The sequence below is a fragment of the Hyperolius riggenbachi genome, chromosome 2 (assembly GCF_040937935.1).
Source record: "Hyperolius riggenbachi isolate aHypRig1 chromosome 2, aHypRig1.pri, whole genome shotgun sequence".
Lineage (NCBI taxonomy): Eukaryota > Metazoa > Chordata > Amphibia > Anura > Hyperoliidae > Hyperolius > Hyperolius riggenbachi.
Window position 1 is genome coordinate 123,687,535 of NC_090647.1, and position 26,861 is coordinate 123,714,395.

Sequence of the window (26,861 nt, forward strand, 5' to 3'; positions counted from 1 at the left end):
GGCCTGGTGCACACCAGAGGAGTTTTTCTGAGCGTTTTGAGTTTTTAAATCTGCTGCTAATGTTCTCCTATGTGTCTGTGCACACTGGAGCAATGAGGTTATGTAAAAAAAAACCCATAGCATTACATTGGGAAGAGCTTTTAGAGGTTTCAAAAGCTCTTCCCAATGTAATGCTATGGGTTTTTTTACAAAACCTCATTGCAGTGTGCACAGACACATAGAATAACATCAGCAGCAGATTTAAAAACTCAAAACGCTCAGAAAAACTCCTCTGGTGTGCACCAGGCCGAAGGCCTAGTGCACACCAAAAACCGCTATCAGATCCGCAAAATGCTAGCAGATTTTGAAACGCTTTTTCTTATTTTTCTGTAGCGTTTCAGCTAGCGTTTTGCAGGTTTGTGTAGCGGTTTTGGTATAGTAGATTTCATGTATTGTTACAGTAAAGCTGTTACTGAACAGCTACTGTAACAAAAACGCCTGGCAAACCGCTCTGAAGTGCCGTTTTTCAGAGCGGTTTGCGGTTTTCCTATACTTAACATTGAGGCAGAAACGCATCCGCAATCCAAAATCTGCAGCAGCCCGGGAGTATGCGTTTCTGCAAAACGCCTCCCGCTCTGGTGTGCACCAGCCCATTGAAATATATTACCCTAGCGGATCCGCACCCGCAAGCAGATCGCAAACCGCAGCGGAAACGCTCCGGTGTGCACTAGGCCTATGTGTTTGTTTTTATGTCAACATTGCCTGTGATGCGCATTGATACTTATAATAAAGGATATGATTTTTACGCAAATATTTGCAGTAATGTATTTTGTTTTGTGTATTTTATAAGAGGCATTTTAAAAAGCCATCTATATTTTTGCTTATTTAAAATGCAGCTGAAATATTTCCTAAAAGTTAAAGCAGCCCTGTCGCTGATGATAAACATCTGCATGACTATGTGGCTCTGTCATATCAGAATATATGGTAACGTTGATGCTGTCCCAAGCAGCCATATGCCGTATTCTAAGGCATCTTCACAGCACCTCTTGCTTCTTACAAATCCTCCAGACTTCTCCCCATCGCTCTGTGGGGGTCCTGAACTTCGGGGGAATGGGGAGAACTCCTCTTTCCATGCAAAGCATGCAGCAATATTGGTTTGCATTGTATCTATATTTTCCCTAAAGCCTTGTACACAGGCTAGACAGAACTCTGCTCAGGCTGACGATCAGTCATCTGCTCATGAATTTAGCTTAAAGAGACTCTGTAACCTCAAAAACCTCCCCTGGGGGGTACTCACCTCGGGTGGGGGAAGCCTCCGGATCCTAATGAGGCTTCCCACGCCGTCCTCTGTCCCACGGGGGTCTCGCTGCAGCCCTCCGAACAGCCGGCGACAGACCCGACTGTAGATTCAATATTTACCTTTGCTGGCTCCAGCGGGGCAGGCGCCGGAAACTTGCGCCTGCGCAGTAGAGCAGACCCGACGGCGATCGGGTATTTCCGCCTACTTCGGAGCCGACAGCCGTCAGAGCGCCTGTGCAGGAGCCGGGAAGGTAAATATTGACGTCACCACTGCATGGAGGGCTGCAGCGAGACCCCTGAGGGACGGAGGACGGCGTGGGAAGCCTCATTAGGATCCGGAGGCTTCCCCCACCCGAGGGGAGTACCCCCCAGGGGACGTTTTGTCGTTACAGTTCCTCTTTAAAGCAAAAACAAGAGAGAAAAAGATTTTTACTTGCATCATGCATTGTGCGGACTTGTGAACCAATGAGACAAATGGAGAGAGGAGAATTTCGGGTGCTTTTAACACCAATCATGATACTGTTGCTATAGGTGACTAGGAATGAGCAGTGATGGTCAATGAGCACTGATGCAGGATTATGCAAATGTTGTATGCAAATTCATGCAGCTTGACATTAGACCACTTGAATTCCGCCGTGATGGGATTCAATTGGTTGATGTTCAAACTGCCAAGTTTGCCAACAAAATTTACAAATTCCTGCATCAACTCTGAGGCTGGATGCACACATAACAGAGTGTGAATGGTCGTCATGTGCATGTTTTTTGTATGCATTTTAGTGCGTTTGCGTTTTTTCCCGCATATGCGTTTTTCTAGCGTTTTGTGTGCGTTTTTATGTTTGAGGTTTGCATATACAAAACGCATATGCATTTTGTATGCGGTTTTATATTGCGTTTTATGCAAATCACTAGGATGACAACAGGAAGTGGGAATACATCACAAAAACTTTTCTTTTAAAAAAATGCATAAAAAACACAGAACGCAACGCATCACGTTCCCATTGACTTTCATGATGTGCATTTTTGATGCGCTTTTGAATATTATGCAACAAAACCAGCGTTTTTAAAAACACCTGCATACAAAATGCATATGCGTTTATTCATGCAGCCCATAGACTTTAATTAGTGGCAAAAACGCAGCCTTTTATGCAACGCTTGCGTTTCTGCTAACTGCATCTAGCCTGAATTATTTGCATCGCAGTGACCATCACTGCTCATTCCTTATCGTCTGCCCTTTCTCGCCTCCTCCTCCTCACCATCCATAGGAAAGTCTAGCTGTTGCCCCTTACCGCCCCATTCCTCTGATAGGGTAAGGAGTTTGTACAACAAACAGAAAAATGGCACTAGAGCCCACTAATTTAAATATTTTGGGGGCATTTCCACATTACAAATTGCACAGGAAATTCCAATGCATTCATGTGTGGTTTTCCAACCAATTACATTAGATTGGGGAAGCAGCCAAAATGAAACATGCAGTGTGTTTACATACAAGAATGCACTACTGTGGTCGTCTTATAGCAAATTGCATGTCTGTGATTCTTAAAATGCATTTGGTGTAAAAGGCCCCCAAGGCTCATGGAATTCTACATTTTTGAAGTTATATACTGCAATCTAACTTGGAAACTCTGAAATTGTGGTTTCCATTAAAATCTGTATACTGTTATCACAAAACTTCCTATGATGGTATTAATGCTTTAGCAGTGACACAGGCTGCATATTTGTAAACCTTAGATTGGTGCATCTCATGTAGCATAGTGCATATGTTACCCATTCATCTCAGTTGTCAGGCTTCCTTTTCAGCTTGGATGGTTCTTATGTATTGATGTGTTTTTATGTCTGTTTTCAGAACAGATGCTGAACGAAGACGATGGGGTCCATAGCGTCTGCATATACCAGCCGTGTGGCTTCCTCGAAGCAGGCTAATAACACAAATGTTGAAGAGGATGACGATCTGTTGGCTGGAAGAGACAGAGAGGAAGATATTGCACAGTTTCCCTATGTTGAGTTTACTGGACGAGACAGTATTACCTGTCCATCCTGCCAGGGCACCGGGTGCATCCCAACAGGTGATCAATGCAGTAACTATGTCCAGTCAGGGTTTACGCCAAGCACAAATCATGTCATTGGGCTATGTAGGTCCTCAGCGCAGAGCTTGTTTTATTATTATATCAGCTGATAGAAAGTAAGCTAGTTTTAAAGAATGGGAGAAAAGTATTTTTACTTACCTAGGGCTTCTTTCAACTCCCTTTAGTCTTTGAGCTCCCCCGATGTCCTTCCAGTCTGATCCGCTGTGTAGTGTGCCATCTACCTGTGGGGTGCAGGGCACTGTGAATGCACTATCCTGAGCCATGTACTGTGGCAGGATGTGCTGCCAGGTCCTGCAACTTGGCTCAATCGAGGACTACTGTGTATGCGCGGTCCGCATATTTATGGGGCTGACAGCCCTATAGCAGATGGGACTAGGAGGACATTAAGGGAGCTGACAGACTACAGTGTGCTGGGGGAAGCTCCAGGTAAGTAAAAATCCTTTGTACCCTAGACGACTCAAACTTGAGGATTTTCACTTACCTGGGGCGTCCTCCAGCATCCTGTAGTCCGTGTTTGTATTCGTCCGGTCCTGTCTGTTTTCCTGCAGTCAGCTGCATGGGCAGTTGGAGACTACGGCATATGCGCAACCCTGACCATGTGCCTCTTTTGTCACACTTCTACAGTCCTCTGACTTCAGCTGGACTTCATTGGTTGTGATGAGGCAAAAGAATACCCCTAATATGGTAACTACCTCCACCCAGAATCAGAAGCTGGGATGAGCAAACCTTTGCTTCTAGCAGCTGATCACTCTAAAGGTGGCCACACACGATGCAATTAAAATGATCCGATTTTACGGCAATTCGATAAAAACGATCGCATCTCCAGAAAAAAATCAAAAGCTTTTTTTTTTTTTTTTTTCATTCGACTGAAAAATCCGATCGGATTTCCCATTTTTTTCGATTTTTATCTATCCGGAATGCCAGATATTTTTCTTCAATTTCTCTAAAGATTGTATGGTGTGTGTTAGATTGTCAATTTATTAATATACACACCCAAGCAATTTTCACAGCGTTTCTAATCATTTTTATCATAATTGGGGGGAAAACTGAACATAGGTGTGTGGTACATTGGTCATATTTTTGAAATGTTACAATCCGTCAGAAAAATTGATTGCAATTCTTAAATTGAACAGATATTTAAAAAATTGTATGGTGTGTGGCCACCTTAACTGACAACTGTTCAAATTATTCAGTGATTTGCTAGCCCCAACTTTCTCCTCCTGTGTATAGATAATTAGTGTGTTCTGAAAGCTATGCTCATAGGTTTTCATTGGTTGTGTGCTTGTTCCAGGTCAGCGACCAAAGACCTAAAGACGCGTGTTTAGCAGTAGCAGCCTTTGTCTTCCTTGTACACAGTATGGTCTCATTCACACCACAGAATGTGTGCACAAACACGATTTCGTGAATGCGTTCACAACGCATGGAATGTGCATTGTGGTATGTTGATGCGTGGACAGCGGTGGCCAGGACACAATAGAACCTGTTGTGTAATAGAATGTTCCTGGACACATTACATCACAATGCCCGGAGGAAACCCATGCAGACTCGGGGAGAACATACAAACTCCTTGCAGATGTTGACACCTGGCTGGGATTCGAACCGGGGACCCAGCGCTGCAAGGCGAGAGCGCTAACCATAACGCCACCGTGCTGCACACTGTGTGCAGTGCGTCAAAACTAACAGTGTAAACAAGCCCTAGATTTCCTCTTATACAGCAATGGAGCTGATGAAGAGCCACACAAAGTAAACCTCACAGTTAATAAATGGTACATTTTCTCTACTGTTGGCATTCAGATTTTATTGCACCTGTGTAATATTGTCTTTTTTTTTTTTTTTACTCTCTTTTAGAACAAGTGAATGAGTTAGTTGCATTAATACCATACAGTGACCAGAGACTGCAACCACAGAGAACGTAAGTTTACTCCTTGTGTTATAGAAAGCAAGGTGTACATAACTCTCTCATTCTGCCAGATGTTATGAGTGGAGACTTGGTAGAAGAAACAAAGTGCATACACAGTCATTAACCACTTGAGGACTGCGGTTTTAAACCTCTCTAAAGACCAGGCCATTTTCATAAATTGGGCCACTGCAGCTTTAAGGGCTCGCTGCAGGGCCACACAACTCAGCACACAAGTGATTCCTCCCCCCCCCCCTTCCTTTTCTCCCCACCAATAGAGCTCTCTGTTGGTGTTTTTTAATAAAAATGCGTTTTTGTTTTTGTTTTCTGAATTTTCCTCCCCTTCTGCAGAGTAGTGCAATGGAGCAGTTGACTATTTCCCTGCTCCAAAGTTGCCTAGGATCTCCTGTAATCTTGACAGACACATGATCTATCCTGCATACCTCTGGCTCTGAATGCATGTCACGTGATGGGGAGGAGGGAGGGAAGTATAGAGCGTGCAGGTACCAGGAAGAACAGAAGAGAAACAACGCAGAGCTGTAGCAGATAAACATTACACTGCTTTGCTACTCTGCTCTGCGGGAAGAAGATGGCATAGGAAAGGTGTAGATTCAAGTAGAGTGACTCGTGTTAATTGCCTCGCTGGGAGATTGTGTGAGCTGTTGCTGCACCCTGGCTCAAACTATTTCCACCAGAAACACTGTCCTTCTCTACTTGGAAAGGCAGTGAATTTTTTTTCTTTTACTGCATACAGTGATGCTCATTTAAAGCTCTCGAGGGCCACATAAAATGGCGAAGAGGGCCCCATTTGGCCCGCCACACCTGTGCTCTAGAGCATAACTGAGAGAAAATCACATTCAAAATAACTTTTATTTATTGACCCAAATCACTGTTGTGTGACAGAGCTCAGCAAAAGCCTTCGCCTTGGAGAGTCCTAAGTTCTCTCTAATGCTCCAGATTCTTCTGTCTTCCACCCTAATTTCCTTCATACACAGCTCTGATCAAAAGGTAATTTGTAAACAAGCTGAGGGGAAATGAGAAAACGCAGATATGAATCTAGTTATTGTGACATACTTCATAGAGGGATCTGGGTCAGACAGCACTGGACACCACTATAAAGGTACAACTGTTTTCAAGCTAAAATTGCAGAAGTTTGCAGAGAACTTGGGCCAAAGTTCGGGTTAAGAAATGTGTACTCACCAAAAAAGAGGGAAGCCTGTAGAGCCTTCCTGTGTCCTGCTCGCTGGGACCTCCAGAACATTGGGGCCGCTTTACTCTCCTGGCCCGAGCCGCGCTGCACCCACGGATGCAGATCAGGTGTTGTTTCTGACAAGAATCTGACCAGATTAGCTGCATGTTTATTTGTTGAGTGATTCAGACACTACTTCAGTCAAAGAGATCAGCAGGACTGCCAGGCCAGAGGCCACTGGTAAGGAAATAAATATGGCAGCCTCCAGTCTGGCCACATTTGAAGCTGTAGTGTCCTGCTTTTAGTGCAAGCTTTCCTTTATGCTGTACATACTGAGTGCTGTGATATGGTTTTCCATACATTATACATACACAGTAGCATGTATACATTCTTGTTAGCGGTGCATCCACTATTTCAGCTACACCATTTACATCACATGTAGTGTGCAAGCAGTGCCACAGAGATGCACTACAAAGGCAGTTTAGTGGCACAGTATCATTTACTGTAGTGAACAAGCGGAGTGTAAACCGCATACAACAAACTAACAGGAAATCTCTCTTTGTGTTTTCAGGCTTTATGATTTGCATTTTACATTGCTGTCATGTGATGGAAGCCTATCACTTTAAACAAATCTTGGTGATATTACTGTGTCCTGTGCCTATATGACTCAAACAGTTAGAAAAGATTCCAGCATTTAGAAATGTGTAACGTGGCATCTGGCTGCTTCCTTCTTTCTCCTTTCTCTTCCTCCTAAGCCCAGTACACTCCCTATTCTGCCTGTCCTGGCTAAACAATTAGTGTGTACAGCTGTCCCATGACATCGTTTAGCCAGCACCTTGTCGTCTTTTGTTCCCTCAAACTGCTTGTTTGCTGCACATTGTCCCTCCTTCCCACATTGTCCCTTCCTCACGATAATCCGCTGTAGCTGAGTTGTACAGCACTCGTTCTCTGAAATGTTGCCCTAATGATTGACAAACGGGGCTAACATTAAAGGTTCTCCGAGGTGACATGATGATATAGACATGTATGTACAGTGCCTAGCACACAAATAACTAGGCTGCATTCCTTTTTTTCTTTCTCTGCCAGAAATAGACAGGAACTGCCACGTACATACCTGATGTTTGAGTCAGGACTGGGTCAGACTACAGTGTAACCCTCACTGATAAGAAATCACAACAATAAAACACTTCCCTAGCAGAAAATGGCTTCTTAAAGCAGGAAATCGATAAAAAGGGCCAATAGTTCATAGATTTTAGCTCTGGTATACTTCAATGAATGTGTCATTGAGCAAAAACAATAAAATAGTAAAAACTTAAAGTAGATTTAAATATAAAATAAAACTGTGCAATATCTTTTTATTTTTAGGAGGAGGATGGATATTGTTTTTCATTAGTTTATTTTCATCTTGGGTGTCCTTTTAATTCATAATTTGAGCATGTGTACAAGGCTCTACAGACCATCTTTCACTATGTACAAGCAGTAGTCTTAAAGGACAAATGAAGTGAGAAGAATATGGCGGCTGCCATATTTATTTCTTTTTAAACAATGCCAGTTGCCTGGTAGTGCTGCTGATCTATTTGGCTGCAGCAATGTCTGAATCACATGAGAAACAAGCAAGCAGCTAACCTTGTCAGTTCTGACAATGTCAGAAACACCTGATCTACTGCATGCTTGTTCAGGGTCTATGGATAAAAGTATTAGGGCCCTTTTCCACTAGCAATCGCAATCACAAACGTCAGCGATTGCGATTTTTCATGAAGTTTGTTATGTGATTGCGATTTTTCATTTGCATTGCATCATTACTCTTAAAGTCGCTCCAGAAAGCGATTGCGATTTACAAATCGAATCCCTATAGTGGAAAATACTTCTCATGATTTCTATGATAAAGTAGCAACACTAGCAATTTAACCACTTGCCGACCGCGCACTCATACCGCGCGTCGGCAAAGTGGCAGCTGCAGGACCAGCGATGCAGTATTGCGTCGCCAGCTGCAGGCTGATTAATCAGGAAGCAGCCGCTCGTGCGAGCGGCTGCTTTCTGTCAATTCACGGCGGGGGGCTCTGTGAATAGCCTGCGGGCCGCCGATGGCGGCTCGCAGGCTAAATGTAAACACAAGCGGAAATAATCCGCTTTGTTTACATTGTATGGCGCTGCTGCGCAGCAGCGCCGTAAGGCAGATCGGCGATCCCCGGCCAATCAGCGGCCGGGGATCGCCGCCATGTGACAGGGGACAGCCTGTCACTGGCTGCACAGGACGGATAGCGCCCTGTGCAGCCCGGAACACCAGGGGGGCCAGGTAAGAGAGGGAGGGGGGGATTTCGCCGCGGAGGGGGGCTTTGAGGTGCCCCCCCCCCGCAACACCGGCAGGCAAGAGCGATCAGACCCCCCCAGCACATCATCCCCATAGTTGGGGGAAAAAGGGGGGCGATCTGATCGCTCTGGATGCACCCTGATCTGTGCTGGGGGCTGTAGAGTCCACCCAGCACAGATCACAAATAACAGCGCTGGTCCTTAAGGGGGGGTAAAGGGTGGGTCCTCAAGTAGTTAAAAAGCACTAGCGATTTGCGATTTTGCCATTCAGCTGTGTAGTGGGAAAAGGCCCTTAGAGGCAGAGGATCAGCAGGAAAGCCAGGCAACTAGTATTGCTTAAAAGGAAATATGGCAGCTTCGATACCCCTCTCGCTTCAGTTGGCCTTTAACAGTGTGCTGTACTATACAGGTATATGAGTATTGGAAGCTGCTGTCCCTGATATGGCTGGCTAGTACACCTCTCTACCCATCAGTGAACAGAATCTGCTTGATTTGCTGTTGTGAAATAGACCCAAAAATATAATGTTCACCTTAAAGTAAAATGAGAGGTATATTGGGTTAGCCATATATTTATATTTCTTTTTAAACAATACCAGTTGCTTGGCTGCCATGGCTATCATCATTCTGTCATCAGTAGTGTCTGAATCACAGACCAGACCAAGCATGCTGCTAATCTCTTTTAGAAACGTCTAAACTGCATGCTTGTTCAGGGTCTATGGCTAAAAGTATCAGAGGCGGAAAATCAGCAGGGCTGCCAGGCAACTGGTAATGTTTAAAATTAAATGGATGGAAAGCTTCCGTATCCCACTCACTTCAGGTTCCCTATAAGGAATGGTTCAGATGGCTTGTTTGCATGCGTTATCCAACTGCTTATTTAATAACCTACCCGCAATCTCCTCTGAGATTCAAGGGGATGCCTTGGTAAGCTGCCATCTACCATCCAATACTAAATTAAGTATCGTATGTGAACTTACTTTTTACTGTGTATTTTCTGTACATGTTGCAACAGGAAACTTTATGTGGTCCTTTCGGTACTGATGTGCCTCCTAATATGTGGCCTGGTGGTTTTCTTTCTGTTTCCTCGCACTGTTCTGGTGGAGGATGGTGGCATCAGGAAGGTACAAGTGTGGTTCGACAAGAAAAGCGACGTTGTCAACCTTGCTATGACGGTAAATAGCCTTTCTGCACTGCATTGTTTTTCCCAATTTAACTTATTAACTTAACTGGTTTTGCCCATGTGCAGCAGAACTTGGGACCACTTCTGCCAGCAGGCATGAAGAATTGTACGGCTGTGATTGTGATATCTTCCTACTTTAGCACATGATTGTGACCATAAAATCAGAGCCTTAAAAGAAACCAGAGACCGCAAAAAAAAAAAAAATTACATACCTGGGGCCTCCTCCAGCCCCCTTTAGTATGATTGGTCCCTCACTGTCTTTCCATGCCGCCAGGATCTTACGACAGTCGGGGCGTACTGCACATGTGCAGCCCGGCCCCATTGCATTCCTGTTACCAGAAGAGTTCTGCACCTGCGCACAGAACTCTCCTGGCAGCGGGACCGTGCACGGCCGCACTGCGCCTGCACCGACTGGCAAAATTATTGGGCTCCTAGCGGAATATCCAGGAGGCATGTGAAGACGCTGAGGGATCAGCCTGAAGAAGGGTTGGAGGAAGCCCCAGGTATGTATAATTTTTTTTTTTTTTTTTTTTTAATTCTTGCTGTCTCAGGTACACTTTGAATGATAGCCGAGGTAAAAAGCTGCATATACAGCTTTGTTTGTTTTGACAGGTTTTTAAAATGTGATGCTTAGTTCCCTTTTAAAGAGAAACTCTGACCAAGAATTGAACTTTATCCCAATCAGTAGCTGATACCCCCTTTTACATGAGAAATCTATTCTTTTTCACAAACAGACCATCAGGGGGCGCTGTATGACTGATATTGTGGTTAACAACCCCCCCCCCCCTCTCTCCCCACACACACATGAAACTCTAAGGACCGTGGTACTCCTTGCAGTTTCCTGTCTGTGAACCTTGTTGCATTGTGGGAAATAGCTGTTTACAGCTGTTTCCAACTGCCAAAAAAGCAAGCAGCAGCTACATCACCTGCCAACAGTAAAAATGTCACCATGTAATAAATGTCAGAATGTAAATCAGGGATTTAAAAGATTTTCCAATGGCCAAACGCTGACTAAATCATTTATACATAATTATTGTAAAAATGAAGCACTTTTTTTTTTTTTTTATTATTACATTATTTTCACTGTAGTTCCTCACGCATACTACAGAAAATGTAGCAGAGGCGATCATTCTATGATATCTTGGCCAAGAATCAAAGTTTTTACAACCTGATTATGTGCATCTCCCTGAGTTCAGGTACACATGAGCAATATTAGCTGCGGTAGAATTTGTTCATTCATGGTTTTTGTTTTTTTTGTGTTCTGTGTTATCGGTTAACATGCATATGTTGATGCTTCATAACCGCAAAAAACAAAATATATGATGTATTTTTTGGACTATAAGACTCACTTTTTCTCTCCCAAAAGTGGGGAAAAAAGTTACTGCGTCTTATACTCCAAATGCAGGTAGTTCCTGCCAATACAAACCTCCAACCCGCTGCAATGTCGGGAACTCCCTGTACTGTGCCCATGCAGAGGAGGACACAAAGCGCTATAGAAAAGGACATAGGCGGACACATGGGGGACACAGGAGAACACAAGAGGTACAAGGGGGACACTAGAGGTACAAAGGGGGCATAATCTACAACATGCCCCTTTACCATGGATACATCAAGCTTAGTATATATTTTTTTTACAGGAAACTCCAGGATCGGTCCATCATGAGACGACATAGGCTCCTCCCAGGAACAGGAAACCTCCACTTAGGGCCTGTTTCCACTACACGCAGATTGGATGCAGAATGGATGCAAGAAAACTGACACCAATGAATGCCTATGGGAAAATCTGCATCAGAAAAATCGCGTTTAGTGGAAACAGGCCCATAGGCATACATTTCAACTGACACCTCCAAATGCCAGTTGACGTTTCCCTGGTCCTCTAAACCTAGGTGGGTCTTATGGTCAGGAGTCTCTTCTAGTCCAAAATACGTTCATTTCACAGAAACGTCTTTCAGTGATTTATGGGGGTTTAGAAAGTTTAAGTTTCCTTTATGTATTTAGCGGTGTGAAGTAGTCTGCGGTGTCGTCGCAGGGTTGTAGCATGCTGCCCAAAGGATTCATCAAAACAAACTCTTTACTCCCGTCCCAGCATGGGTATAATTCCTTTTGCTAAAAACAGATTATTTTTTCTTCTTTAAACTAAAACAAACTCTGGCTTTAAATAGTTGTTTTCGTGGAACTAAAGTAAGGAGATGCCAATGTTTCATTGCTGATTTCGAACTTGTGCAGGATTGTGACACAGGAAGGGGAAGTAAGAGTTTCTATCACACCAGCATTTGTTTATTTCTTTAAAGGGGAACTGAAGTAAGAGGTATACAGAGGCTGCCATGTTTATTTCCTTTTAATCAATACCAGTTGCCTGGCAGCCCTGCTGGTCTATTTCTCTGCAGCAGTATCTGAATAACACCAGAAACAAGCATGCAGCTAGTCTTGTCAGATCTGACTTTAAAGTCTGAAACACCTGATCTGCTGTATGCTTGTTCAGGGGCTATGGCTAATTGTATTAGAGGCAGAGGATCAGCAGGGCTGCCAGGCAACTGGTATTGCTTAAAAGGAAATAAACATGGCAGCCTCCATATACCTCTCTCTTCAGTTCCCCTTTAAAGTGAACTTATGTCCACTTTATTCTCTAGCTTGGGACATGCATCCACTAAATAACCTAATGACGCACTGCCTGTACATATACTGTATACTTCCCCACCTCTTGTTTCCACTTTAGATTGTAAGCTCGCAAGGGCAGGGCTCTCACCCTTTTGTGTCATGGAATGTTATTAATTCAATTGCTTGCACACTGTTAGAAATTTATACATTTTAGTCATCATGTTAAATTTGCTATTGTAATCAGCAGTTCTGTATTTTGTATCTGTTCATATTTGATATACCGTATATCATTGTCTGTATCATTATGTATCCCTTGTTTTTCTTACATTGTATAGCGCCACGGAATATGTTGGCGCTTTATAAATAAATAATAAGACCTCAGCTGAATACGATGAACATTGTACTCACCCCATTCCTCCATCACTGTGCTGCATAATTGTCTCCTTATCTATTCATGTGATATTGGAGACATGAATAAAGCCTTGTACACAGTCGTGAAGATTTCTCTTCCTTAGATCTCCTGCAGCTTCATTTTTTTTTTCTCAAATCACTTTGTTCAGCTCTAAAGAGGAACTGTAGTGAAAATGACATATTGCTTATTTTTTACAATATTCATGTATAGATTATTTAGTCAGTGTTTGCCCATTGTAAAATCATTGTACAATCTTTCATCTCCCTGATTTACATTCTGAAATTTATCACTAGTGGTAACATAGTGTATAGCTGTAGTTCTGTCAGGTAATCTGTACGTAATGTTCATTACTGAGAGTTGTAAGCACAGAGGGAGGTGCTGCTTGTTCGGCAGTTGGAAAAAGCCATTATTTACCACAATGCAACGAGGTTCACAGACAGCAAACTGTCAGGACCATGGTCATGACATCACACTGTGGGAGGGGTTTGACCGCAATATCCGCCATACAGACCCCACTGATGATCTATTTAAGAAAAGGTGAAGTGTTCTCAAGGGAAAGGGGGTATCGGCTACTGATTGGGGTGAAGTTCAATCTTTGGTCACAGTTCCTCTTTGAAGTTACCCAGCAGAATTCACATCTGAATTTGGGACAGTTTGATCATTTTTTTTCTGGATCCTTTATCAGAACTGACTACTGCATCACTTTAATGCAGATGACCTTACTGCAATAGCTGAGACATTCCCCTGGAACAAGTGTGAAGATGACAGAACACCTGATCTCTGTACTTGTCATGTGAGCTATTCCAGAGGATCGGCATTTATAGCCAGCACACTCGCATCTTATTGGAGAGAGTTACATTGACTAATTCCATACATCTGTCATAGTAGGATTGCTTCAAAGCTCACCTTGTACTTTGTGCCTCATTAGGTTTTTCAGATAGGAAGAAATGATCATGTGCGCAGGGTTGCGTGCTGTTAGGACTGTAAAATGTTGCAATGTCATTTAGCTTTTTTACATATATATTTTTTTTATTACAGAGCACATTAAAAATAACCAATTCCAACTTCTACTCCATTTCCGTGGATAGCCTGATCAGCCAAGTGCAATACATGAACACAGTTATCGGAACTCAGCAGCAGACCAATGTGTCTGTCATCTTACCACTCAGTGAGAAAAAGGTAACGTACAAGAAATAAAAGGGGATACATGGCAGAGACTGCAAGCCAGATAACTGGAGATTAAGGTGTTGGGGGCCCTGGGGCGCCTATTAGTCTCATAGCAATCAGTGTGTGACGGCTGGGGTGGGAGGGATGGAGGGCGTGCTCTGGTGTCTTAGCCTAGGGTGCTAAAGGACCTTGTCCAGGCTCTGCTGTACATACATCAGTATTATTCAGAATGTCCAAAGCAATATACACAGCGCTTAGTGTTCACTTGGGCACCTGCAGCATCACCACAGTGCTCAAAAATGACAGCTCATAGTGACCATCACCAAAGGGAAAAATGCCAAAAGGTCACTTCCCATCACTATAGCACAAAGGTTTATTTCAAACATGTAAAAAGAAGCACATGTACAATAACTTACTTGGGGGGTCCTTGCAATAGGGACTCTTAGGGCTGGTGCACACCGAGCGGCTTTTTGGGCGTTTTCAGATCCGCTTGCGGCTGCGGATCTGCTTGGTCAATGTATCTCAATGGGGTGGTGCACACCAGAGCGGCAGGCGTTTTGCAGAAACGAAAAATGCCTGGGTGAGGCATTTTTTGGATTGCGGATGCGTTTCTGCCTCAATGTTAAGTATAGGAAAAACGCAAACCGCTCTGAAAAACGGCACTTCAGAGCGGTTTTGCAGGCGTTTTTGTTACAGAAGCTGTTCAGTAACAGCTTTACTGTAACAATATATGAAATCTACTATACTGAAAACCGCAGCAGCAATCCGCAAAACGCTAGCAAAACGCCTCATAAAAATAAAAAAAAGGGTTTAAAAATCTGCTAGCGTTTTGCGGATCTGCTAGCGGGTTTTGGTGTGCACCAGCCCTCAGTAGATAAAACCATGTAGTGTCACAAAGTACACAAAATCCAGAAACGGTCTCATACAAATGCCCAGTCTCCAGTTCTGACCGGTTTCGGCCTTTCGCCGTCCTCGGGGATGCCCGAGGACCCCTCAAATAAGCTATTGTATATGTGCTTCTTTTTATGTGTTTGAAATAAACCTTTGTGCTATAGTGATGGGAAGTGACCTTTTGGCATTTCTCCCTTGATGATGGTCACTATAAGCTGTCCTTTTTGAGCACTGTGGTGACGCTGCAGGTGCCCAAGTAAACACTAAGTGCTGTGGATATTGCTGTTGTCTATTGAGACCAACTGTGGATGTGGTAGCTCCGGAGCAGCTGGTGAATTATATACTCTCTTGTCCATCATCATCTAACGCATGATACATTTCTAGATCCTACAGCCTGGGCATTGTGCAGGGTGGAGCGATATCAGGAACACAGCGGGGCCTGATTCAATTCACTTTTTCTACTAAGTTTTTTTTTTCTTAAGAGATAATTCTTCATCTTCTGTTTAAAATTACTTTTCTTTTTCTATTTTCTTATTTGCTGGTGGCTTAAAGAGACTCTGAAGTCTTGTAAAAATACAGTTTTTATTGTAAAAATGTGTTTAACACGTTACTGTCCTACTTAAACCACCGCATCCCCGCCGCTGTGCACGAACTAAATCCCCCCCCAAACTCCCCGGGGGGCAATCTGGGCAGCCCTTCCATGAGAGGCAGAGCTATGAGCCGCAGCTCTGCCTCTCAGCGCGTCTGTCAGCCCGAATCGCCGCCTCTCCCTCGCCCCTCTGTCTTGCTTCACTGAGAGGGGCGGGGGAGAGGCGGAGATCTGCCGCTGACAGACGCGTGTGAGGCAGGGCTGCAGCCCATAGCTCTGCCTCACACAGAAGAGTAGAGGGCAGCAAAATCCACGACCAAGAAAGACGTGGATTTTGCAGGGGAGAGGGAGGGCGAGTTTGGGGGGGGGGGGGGGGGGGGAATTTAGTTAATGCACAGCGGCGAGGATGCGGCAGTTTAGGTTGGACAGTAATGTTAAACGCATTTTTAAAATGAGACGATTTATAGGAGACTTCAGTGTCTCTAAGTCAATTTTTTTAAAATAAGAAAATATCACTTAAGAGAAAAAAGGAATTGGTTTGGTCCCAGCAGATCTAGCAGGACAAGAAATCTCCATCTCTGCTTGAGCACAGTATACATGTAAGTTACGCATTCATCTGTGGTTATGCAGATAAAGACATAACACCGTGACTAGGAGATGGAGTGGGCTAGGTGGGGCATCTTATGACTTGCACTTTTTCTTCTGAGGTGTGGTTTAGCCTCAGAAGAAACACAGCGGTCACACAAAATGGCCGTCAGGCATGTGCCACCTAGCACCCGCCATCTCCAAGCCACAGTGGTATGTCCTTTTATTTTAGGTAAATATGTAGCTTACATGTATATTTTCACCAATAAGCTCTTCAAGCAGTGCCTGATTTCTTGCTCTTTCTGCCGAAAATTGAATCTGCTGAAGTTGTAAACATAGCATGCAGTTACCGTATTGTGGCAGAGGCTTGAGAATAAAACGTCGCCACTCGTGACCCCTTAATAGTATTGCCGACCTGAACCATTTGCTTTCACAGCATATCTATGTCTACACAGAGAGCAAGTCAGTTGAGTGCTTTCATAAGGCATTATTGTTTAGAATAGCTTTTTCTATAAGGTGACAAGATAGTTGTCCAAGCTTCGGCTTTGTAGAAACATTCATACCGCGTGTGCTGCTTCCAGCAGTTAGAAAGGCAGCCTTCTACATCTGTTCCTGGCATCTTTGTGCTTTCTGTATGACCTGAGGTGGGCGGGTAGATTTTGTGGTATCATGGATTACGTTTATTTGCATTGGTGACTGCTGCAACCACCTATTTCTGTGCCAATTACTATGTGAATTGAAGAAGTTTGCCAAAAACAATACATCTTCCATTTTTACAAAAGTACAGATTGGCTGGCTACACTAATTGTCTCTGTTTCAGGTGAACTTCACAGTGAGCTTGGAGTTGGGTGGAATCCTTTCTTATTTATAGTAAGTATGTTCGATAAGAAAGATGTATCAGAAACTAGGAGACCGATGTTTGTGGAAAAGACTTGTTGGAAATCTTGTAATTAAAGCACACTTGTGCTCATAGTGAGAAAGGGAAGCTGTTAGTAAGGTTCTGTCCTGGGTAACTGGACCACCGCAGCAGCACTGTTTCCTGTCTAAGATCAGGTCCTATTGAGACCCAGAGACTCTCCATAATCTTCTGTATTACTGTGTTTGGAAGTCCTACTTGCTTTGGGATAATCCATTAAAAATGGCTAAAAGATGGGAGGTTGGGAGCTGATCAGTAACACTTGATTGTCCTTGCATTAGTCAATATTAGGGCAGCAAGAGGAACAAGTGTTTATGAAAATGATGAAGGTGGTTGACTAGCCAGTCCATATTTTTTTCTCTGCTGTTCCCTGATGTGGTTCCTTAATCTTTCTTTATGTTGCCTAAACCTTCCTAAATCCTTAAAGCGGTAGGATTAGCCATACTATGCCAGGGAAAAAAACACATATATGTATATAAATACTTAATCTACTTACATAACACATGTATTGTACTGTTCATGTTTTGATTTCAGTTTATTTTATAAAGTAAATGAAGAGAATTCTGTTCCTGGTGGGAACCATGTCTTTTACCCACAGTTTAAGCTAAATCCTGATGTCAATGTCCTTTCTGCCCTTTACTTTTTCTTTTCTCCAATCGTTGAGTCACCTCAGCCTTGCTTGTAAACACAAGTGAGCAGGGGATTGTGTTTCAGATAAGCAGCTAGGCAGGGAAATAAATGGAAGAGGAGGAATATATTATAGATAAAAAGAACCCCCAGCATGCAACTGTTTGGCACTGACTACTAAAGGGCCAGTGCTCCTTAAGTATGTGATGACTCCAAATGATAACAGCAGAAAAAGTTTTGAATGCAGGATTAGCATCTTTTTGACTTAATACACTCAGACCAGTTGCTGTTGAAATTTGATTTTTATGGTGACAATCCCGCTTTAACTTATCTTAGGATAAGAGGAAGGTGGGAGAGACCTCTATCTTCAAACAGCAGTAGGAATCCACTTTTTTTCAGTCAGCTGTGATTGGGGATCAGTTTATGTGCTCTTCCAACTACTGCTTGTGAGGAAATTTGATCTCCAAAATATTTTTGTCCTTTGATTTATTAAGGACCACTAAAAATTGTAAAATGTAAAATACAAGTAAACACATACAAATAAGAGGTACATTTCTCCCAGATTAAAATGAGCCGTAAATTACTTTTCTCCCATCTTGCTGTCACAGTAGGTAGTAAAAATCTGACGGAACCGACAGGTTTTAGGCTAGTCCAGTGATCTGCAAACTTGGCTCTCCAGCTGTTGTGGGACTACAAGTCCCACAATACATTGCAGGAGTCTGACAGCCAGAGTCATGATTCATAAAGGCAAATGCATTGTGGGACTTGTAGTTCTGTAACAGCTGGAGAGCCAAGTTTGCAGATCACTGGGCTAGTCCATCTCTTCATGGGGGAGTCTCAGCATGGCCTTTATACTTTATAAAGACACTCCTTGAAAATAATTTATATAAAGATGCTGGCCAGCCTCCTTGCTCTCTGCAGATCCACACAACGAAAAGGGCCAGCACCGCTCAAAATGTATGCAAAGCTCTTTATTTAAAGCGCATAAATGGCAGCAGGACAGACCGCTGTTTTGGGACTATGGCCTTTTTCAAACTGCATCAGCCACATGAATCAAGTGACACCACACACCCTTAAATATATTTGAATACATTTTGAGCGGTGCCGGACCTTTTCATTGTGTGGATCTGCTGCTGCCAGGAGGCACTGGGGTTTGGGCCTTGGCAAGCTCCACCAGCTGGCTTTCCGGTGCTGCCCTCCATTCGTTTGTCCTTGCTCGCTACACACTTTTTTAGCAGTTGGATGGAGCAACTGATATTCACTAAATTCTTTTGAAAATAAAGAAAACTCTGAGAATCTCCCATGAGGAGATGGGCTAGTCCAAAAGCTGTCGGTTCTGTCAGATCTCTACTACTTACTGTAAGTGACAGCAACAAGGAAAAAAGTAATTTATGTCTCATTTTACTCTGGAAGAAATGTACTTCTTATTTGTATATGTTTACATGTATTTTAAATTTTACAATTTTCACGATAGTGGTCCTTTAAGGTTTAAGCGGGACAGAAGGTTGTTTGGGGATGAAAGTTGGCAAAATAGGCTGCAGACATTACCAGGGCAAGAGCAACAGCAGAATTGGAGAATGGGCTACTTGTAAGCACACACTTGGCAGACCGCTGATCAAGCCGAAGTGGACGCTTCGGCTTGAAAAAAGGGATGAGACCAAAAACAGCGGGCTGTCGCCATATTGCCACTTGTTTTTATTGATTCAATAAAAGAGCTTTATACTTTTGGGAGTGCTAGTCTCCATCTTGTCTGCAAGATTTGGTAGTGCACAGTCAGGATGGGGTCACCTCATGGAATAAGAAGTTCTGCACCACAGTTTTTACTTCGTTCTTATCTTATCTGAGTTAATGATTTCCGTTGATAACCCTGGCAGTCTATATAATACAAGACCATGCACTTTGGGTTTGCAAGAGAAAGCAATATTTTCACTCATAATAATTGACTGTAGGTCCAGCTTAAAGCGGACCTAAACCTAGAACTTCCTTTCCGCCCCAAAAAGATACGCAACAGCATAATAACCTTCAAAGAAAAACATTTCTTTGTTACAGCTGATACAAATCCTGCAATAAATCTGTAGTTTGTCTACTTCCTGCTTTCATGGAATCTGACATACTGTTAGCATCCAGTGTTTATCAATTCCATCTCTGCCAGGCAGTCAGCTGACACAGCTGAGGGATCAAATTACAACTTGTGTTTAGACACAGATGAGGGAGAACCAGACAGGCTAAACTCCCTAAAAAATAAAGCATGCATTTCTCTGTTTTCCTTCTGTCCTGTGCAAGACTTCAGATCCACTTTAAAGTGAACCCGAGGTGAGAGTGATATGCAGGCTGCCATATGTATTTCCTTTTCAACAATACTAGTTGCCTGGCAGCCCTGCTGATTTATTTGGCTGCAGTAGTGTCTGAATTAGGGCCCGGTTCACATTGCGTTTTTGAGCCAAAAGGATCTGGTGAGCGGACCAGGTCTCCGCTTCACCGGATCCCGATGGGTCTGTCCGCAGCCCGGTTCACATAGTGAAAATGGATCTGATCAATGATTGATCGGATCCGTTTTCACTCAGCAATACATACCTAATCTTCCGAAGCAGCCGGCAGTAGAGGCTTCCTCTTCTTCCGGTGTGACTACACAGCGCGTCATGTGACTAGTCACACGACGCGAAAGAAGACGGAAGCCTCTACCACCGGCTGCTACAGAAGATTTAGGTATGTATAAACCCTCCCTAGCCCACTCGCCTGGCTGCTGCACCCTCCCTCACACTCCCGTTGCTCGGGTTCACGTCAGCCCATGCCACCATCCCCCGTGGAACGGTCCATTTCTTCACTAGTGTGAAGGAACATTCTGTTTTACATTGCCCCAAGGCTGCTTTTTTGTCCGGATCCGTTCCGTTAAGCAGAACGGTCCAGAAAATTAGGGCCTGCAGCAATTTTTAGGTCCAGGGACGTACGGAAAGTATCCAGACCAACGGACGCATGTGAATGGATCCATAGGTTAACATTGGATCCTTTCACATCCGTTCCGATTGTACAGTATACATTCTGGTTCCGATCCAGAAAAAAACGCTAATGTAAACCGGGCCTTACACCAGAGCCAAGCATGTGGCTAATCTTGTCAGATCTGACAATGTCAAACGCCTGATCTGCCGCATGCTTGTTCAGGGACTATGGCTAAAAGTATTAGAGGCAGAGGATCAGTAGGACAGCCAGGCAACTGGTATTACTTAAAGTAAACCGTAGACCTCGATATACAAAGATTTTTTTACTTAGCCGGGGCTTTCTCCAGCCCCATAAGCACGGATGCGTTCCTCGCCGTCCTCCTGCAGGCCTTTGTTTGTCCGCAATCAGCCCTTGTAACTGGCTCAGTTGAATCGGTCGGGGTCTTCTGTGCATGCATGGGTGGTCCACGCATGTGCAGAAGACCCCGATCGACGTGACTGAGCCAGTTACCAGACAAACCGAGGCCCACGGGAGGACGGCGAGGGACGCATCAGTGCTTATGAGGGTGGAGGAAGCCCCGGGTAAGTAAAAAATCTTTGTATATCAAGGGCTCTGGTACACTTTAAAAAAATAAAAATAAAAATATGGCAGCCTCCATATCACTCCCGCCTCGGGTTCACTTTACATTGGATTATACTCCCAAGGCTAAAAGTTTAGTAACTTATGTAATGTTACATAAAAGAACATTAGATAAAAGTCTGTATATGTATAGTGTATTAAAAACCTTGATTTGACGGTCACACGCTTTCTCTTTCTCCCTCCAGTAATTTCTGCACGTTGCCTACAGTTAAGGTCCACAATATTGTTGTCTTTGTCCGGTAAGGATACAGTTTTATTTCTTTTATATATGGTAATCTTTATGCATGTATAAATGAGATGCATCAACCGTTCTGTGAAATAAATGTATGAAAGGATTCATGTATCACCAGATGGTGTTTGAGGACTCGGAGGCTGAGTGCTTACATAGCTCATAAAAGCAAAGTATGTTCTGTTCACCCGTTTCTTTGTACACATAAGAGGCACAATAAATACTCGTTGAAATAAATGTATGAAAGGCAAAAAAGGAGCTAAAGCCTTGAGGCCATGAATACAGCATTTTCCTCTCACCTTAAAGTGGTGTGACTGGCAGCTGGTACTTAACATGCTAACTCCCCTCCAGAGATGTTGGATGTTGTTTTCTGTTCATGTTTGTTGAGCAAATCAAAGGACCTTGAGCAATGATACTATAATGTAGAAGCTTCATATAGGCAGGTTTCCGATGTGCTGAGCTTTTGGAACACAGAAGCAATGAGGCCTGGGACACACTAAAAATCACAAACCACAATCACTAGCGCTTTGTGTCAGCGTTTTGGTAACAATTTGAGCTGCGTTTTCTGGCGATTAAGCCAACTATGTATTGGAGCCCAAAAGCTCACAAAATGCTGCATGTCCTGCATCTTTTTCCAAAATCGCAAGCTCTCTAGTGTGCTCAACACCATAGACTTACAGTACACTAGCAGAGCGTTTATGAAAGCTTTTGGGGGGGTGGGGGGGGTTGTCGGAGCTTTAAAACCACGCCCAAAATCGCTCTAGTGTGTCCCAGGCTTGAGGGAGCTTCATCAGCATAGGTGCAAATAAACAACTGACTTTTTCCCATCTTCGCTATAATTGATCAGACGTAATCGATTGCAAACGCTAACAAATGAAAGTGCCTTGACCAATCTGATCAGATTAGTGGAATAGATCAGAAAAATAGATCAATCCCACTAATCTGATCGGTTAGCATATTTTTGTTTGTTACTGCACACGATCAATAGTTTCTGATCGATTATAGCAGCGATTGGATCGTTAGTGGCCACCTTAAAAGCAGCAGTTGTCCAGGGAAACCATTCCGGTTTCGTCACATGAAATAAGGATTCTGATTGGTTGCTTTGGGCTTGTCTTTAGCTTCACGTTTCTTCCAATTCTTCATAAATCGGTCCAGGTGAAGAGCAAATAAAGAGCATCACAGCAATAATGCTTCTTTGAGGACTTTTACTGCACTTGATGTACAGTAAATACTATAGATCTGTGGGAAAAAAATACTGAATAGCTGTCAGTCATTACACATGGATTCAAAGGAAGTACTGTATACTTTTGCTGCTTTCTCCTGCCTTTTTAATCAGTGAAATCAGTGCTATTAATGTTGGTTTTAAAGTTCACCCTGTTTGCAGAATTCCCATTAATGAATACATATAAACTGTGGGTTATTTGTATCCCCTTCCCCATCAGAAGTGGAAAATCATAGCACAAAAAGCTCTTTTCCTGCACTTTTACAGCAGGAGCTCTTTTTTCCTGCACGTTTACTGCAGGAGCTCCTTTACAGCACATTTACTGCAGGAGCTCCTTTACAGCACATTTACTGCAGGAGCTCCTTTACAGCACATTTACTGCAGGAGCTCCTTTACAGCACATTTACTACAGGAGCTCCTTCACAGCACATTTACTACATGAGCTCCTTTACAGCACATTTACTACAGGAGCTCCTTCACAGCACATTTACTACAGGAGCTCCTTCACAGCACATTTACTACAGGAGCTCCTTCACAGCACATTTACTACAGGAGCTCCTTTACAGCACATTTACTACAGGAGCTCCTTTACAGCACATTTACTACAGGAGCTCCTTCACAGCACATTTACTACAGGAGCTCCTTTACAGCACATTTACTACAGGAGCTCCCTTTACAGCACATTTACTGCAGGAGCTCCCTTTACAGCACATTTACTGCAGGAGCTCCTTTACAGCACATTTACTGAAGGAGCTCCTTTCTTTCACATTCACTGCAGGAGCCCCTTTCCTGCACACTTGCTGCAGTAGCCCCTTTCCTGCACATTCACTGCAGGAGCCCCTTTTCTGCACACTCTCTGCAGGAGCCCCTTTCCTGCACACTCTCTGCAGGAGCCCCTTTCCTGCACACTTGCTGCAGTAGCCCCTTTCCTGCACATTCACTGCAGGAGCCCCTTTCCTGCACACTCCTTTTTAACCATAATTTGTAATACCTTTTGACATATAAAGTCAGGCCAGGTTCAGTAATTTTTCATGGGCAAAAAACAAAACCTATTTAAAGGAAAGGTTCACGTCTGGTATAAAAAAAAAAAAAAAAAAATCCAAATCCATTTACCTAGGGCTTCCTCCCACCCGTGGCCAGGTCAGGTGCGCCACAGGAGAAGACCGGGAGCCTCCGGAGCAGCGCCGAGGGCAAGCCCTGCCTACCACGGGCTGGAGGAAGCCCCAAGTAAGTGGATTTGGATTTTTATTATTTTTATACCAGACCGCGGATATTCCCTTTAAGTGATCTTAGGGTTAGAAAATGTATTGCAATAACATATTTAACTTGGTGGATTCTTCTATGCAATACTTCATGGAATTATTATTTTAATGATTTAATACTAACATTTTTGCAGTGCTTTACAGAGTACACTGGATCATGTATATCTGTCCCTCAAATGATCACATTCTAACATTCCGACCATGCTCTTAAGCTAAAGCCTGGCACACACTTCCAAGTAGGATTGCCCAATCACTGACCAATTTTACCACCTCCATGTAGTATGAGGGTTTACCTACACAATCTGCTCACAGCATTCAATATCTGTTCACCCTAATTCTACATGGAGGTGGTGAAATTAGTTAGTGATTGGCCAATCATAATTGAAAGTAAATATAAGACTTAAGTACATGTGTAAGTGTACTGTTGGCTGCAAAGATCAGGGCTAGATCTCTCGGGCAACAGTTCGGGGCCGAGTGCTATTGGCTAGTGATGTACAGTATCTGTTAATATGGAAGGGGGAGGAGGGACGATGAACAGCACATAATGGAGAGGCTTCTGAAAGGCATGGTGAGAAGAACAATGCCCTAAGGCAGTGGTCCTCAAACTACGGCCCACGGGCCAAATGTGACCCCCTGAGGCTTTTACACTGGCCCCCCAAACACAAAATGTATAACGTATAGATGTGGCCCACTGCATCTTTAAATGTTGACGACCCGCATATAGAATAGCAGTGCTGGCACCACCCATCCACATACTGTAGAAGCCAGTGAGCAGTCATTCGCTGGCTTCCAATCCAATTCTGCATCAGGTGACACTGCTGTCTAGTCTGTCACCTGAGTACGCTTCACTGTCTGGTGCACAAAGACGTTCTTCGGGCGCGCATGACTGAATGGTTGCTGCTGGGAGTTCTCAGGGCATGATCGGGGGCATCTATTCAATGTAATGTTTTCCAACATTTTATGTATGTTCCGGCCCCCCATTAGTCTGAAGTATGATGACCCGGCCCTTGACCAAAAAAGTTTGGGGACCCCTGCCGTAAGGGGTCGATTGGTGTGCCTAAAGATAGTGCCATGCCGGATTCTCAGCTTAAACAGCTGACTCGACTAAGTTTAATCTATCATATGTACCAAGCTGAAGTCTAAAATCCCTACCATAGTGTAGCATCACATTGAGAGAAGCCCGTCAACCTAGCAGTTTGTTTTTGGGAAGTGGAAGAAAACGAGTGCGCAAAGGAAACCTACGCACACATGGGAACTTCATACAATCTCTGTACACAATAGTATCTTCTACAGTAACCATATATGGGACTATAGCATACATTCCATTTTGGAAGAATTAAGCTTACCCAGGAAGCATCTCAAAATGCTGATTAGTTCTCATGCATAGAAGCTTGACTAATCTTAAATTGAGCTTTTGTGTATTTAGTCATTTGTTCTTATTTGAAAACTTTTTTTTTTTCCTCCTCTGGAGCATCATGTATGTGACAGTTGTTTGAGAACTAACTTGTTAATTTTTCTTACAGAACATCCGTCAAATTTTCCTACATTGGGCACACATCACAGAGTTCTCTGGAAACGTATCAGTATATAGATTGTGGAGCGAATTCGACACTGATCGACCATCACGCTCTGTAAATGTCACAAGCGAAGCGATGACACCATCAGCACCGTGTACCTCTCACTGTGACCGACCCCCATAGAAAGCATCATACCACTGCAGCAGCACGGAGTGACTGTTTACATTAAAACATACTGGAATCTGCACTGGTGCTTTTTTATTTTAACTGTACAGTGTTTATTAAATCACTTATTAACTTGGTAGATTCATTGCAGAAGACTGTTGGAAATAATTTTATATAGGAAGACACTTGTGTGAATGGCATTATGTTTAGTTGCACTGATTGGCTCTTTCTCCTATTGTTCTTTTTATTGAATTGTAAGTAAAGGCAAGAAATGCACACTATTTTAAAACAAATTTCCAGAGTGGAATCTTTTTGTTCTGTTTTTTTCTCTTTTTTATAGTCAAGCATTTAATTGCTTGACAACATCCTGATTTAAGGATCTAATTGACTTCGGCGAAGTGGAATGGAATTCCGTGTTTGATTTTCCAACTCTTACTATAATTATTTTGCAGTTGGAGAATATGCATATGTATTGTATATTGTGTGGATAATAAGCTGATCTTGGATTTTCCTATAAAAATACCCTTTCCAGAGCCAGGTCTGTTTTTATTTGTGTCAACTGTACAGCCGCGCAGGTAATGTTTACACTACTTTACTGTTGATAGTTTTGGAACGACTGCTTTAGAATCAAGCTATGTGGCTCCCAGCAAACCAGCATGTTATGTGTTATGGAGAGGAGGGGCAAGAGGCAGCATGCGCAAGAGGCAGCATGCTGTAGGAACTCCATTTTGAAGTCTTCAGAGGAAACAATAGACATTGGTAGAAAAAAAGAAACGATAGACATTCAGAAAAGGCGACCTGACAGGGAGGATTACCACAAAGGCATTGAGGGACAGCTGGACACACTTTGGATCTCTGTCCAAAAGGGAGGTACTTAAAGGGAATACTGAAACCTGCAGTATATCTGGTCCCTTGCTGTAGTTCAGATCCTCTCCAGGTTGCCACTGTTTGCTCCACAAGTTCCCAGGCCGGAACTCATGCACGATGTAGTCCACACACCACATTTGCGCGGTTCACAAAGACTTAACTGCGCATGCACAGAATACTCCCAGCTACAGAAGAGCAATCAAGAAGGCATGTGGATGCCCCATGCATGCACAATAGTCGGATTTTTTGGAGAGGACAAACTCTGATCAGTTAGCAGTCTATTTTCACGAGGCTTCTTTCAGA

At 43.4% G+C, this 26,861-nt stretch overlaps 1 protein-coding gene across 4 annotated transcripts in view; it reads left to right on the top strand.

Annotated features, from left to right (window-relative positions):
- The window catches only part of TMEM106C (transmembrane protein 106C), a 112,992-nt gene extending 86,768 nt beyond the window's left edge, over positions 1 to 26,224 (top strand). For 2 of the 4 annotated variants that reach the window (XM_068267328.1, XM_068267326.1), the window contains exons 2-8: positions 3,122 to 3,341; positions 5,211 to 5,274; positions 9,768 to 9,927; positions 13,984 to 14,124; positions 16,998 to 17,047; positions 21,482 to 21,535; positions 25,533 to 26,224. In XM_068267328.1, the coding sequence (XP_068123429.1) occupies positions 3,143 to 3,341; positions 5,211 to 5,274; positions 9,768 to 9,927; positions 13,984 to 14,124; positions 16,998 to 17,047; positions 21,482 to 21,535; positions 25,533 to 25,644 (780 nt within the window). In that variant the 5' untranslated portion in view covers positions 3,122 to 3,142 and the 3' untranslated portion in view covers positions 25,645 to 26,224. The remainder of the gene's footprint in view (positions 1 to 3,121; positions 3,342 to 5,210; positions 5,275 to 9,767; positions 9,928 to 13,983; positions 14,125 to 16,997; positions 17,048 to 21,481; positions 21,536 to 25,532) is intronic. The other 2 variants (XM_068267329.1, XM_068267327.1) reach the window with 1 other exon arrangement.
- Positions 26,225 to 26,861: the final 637 nt, after the last annotated feature.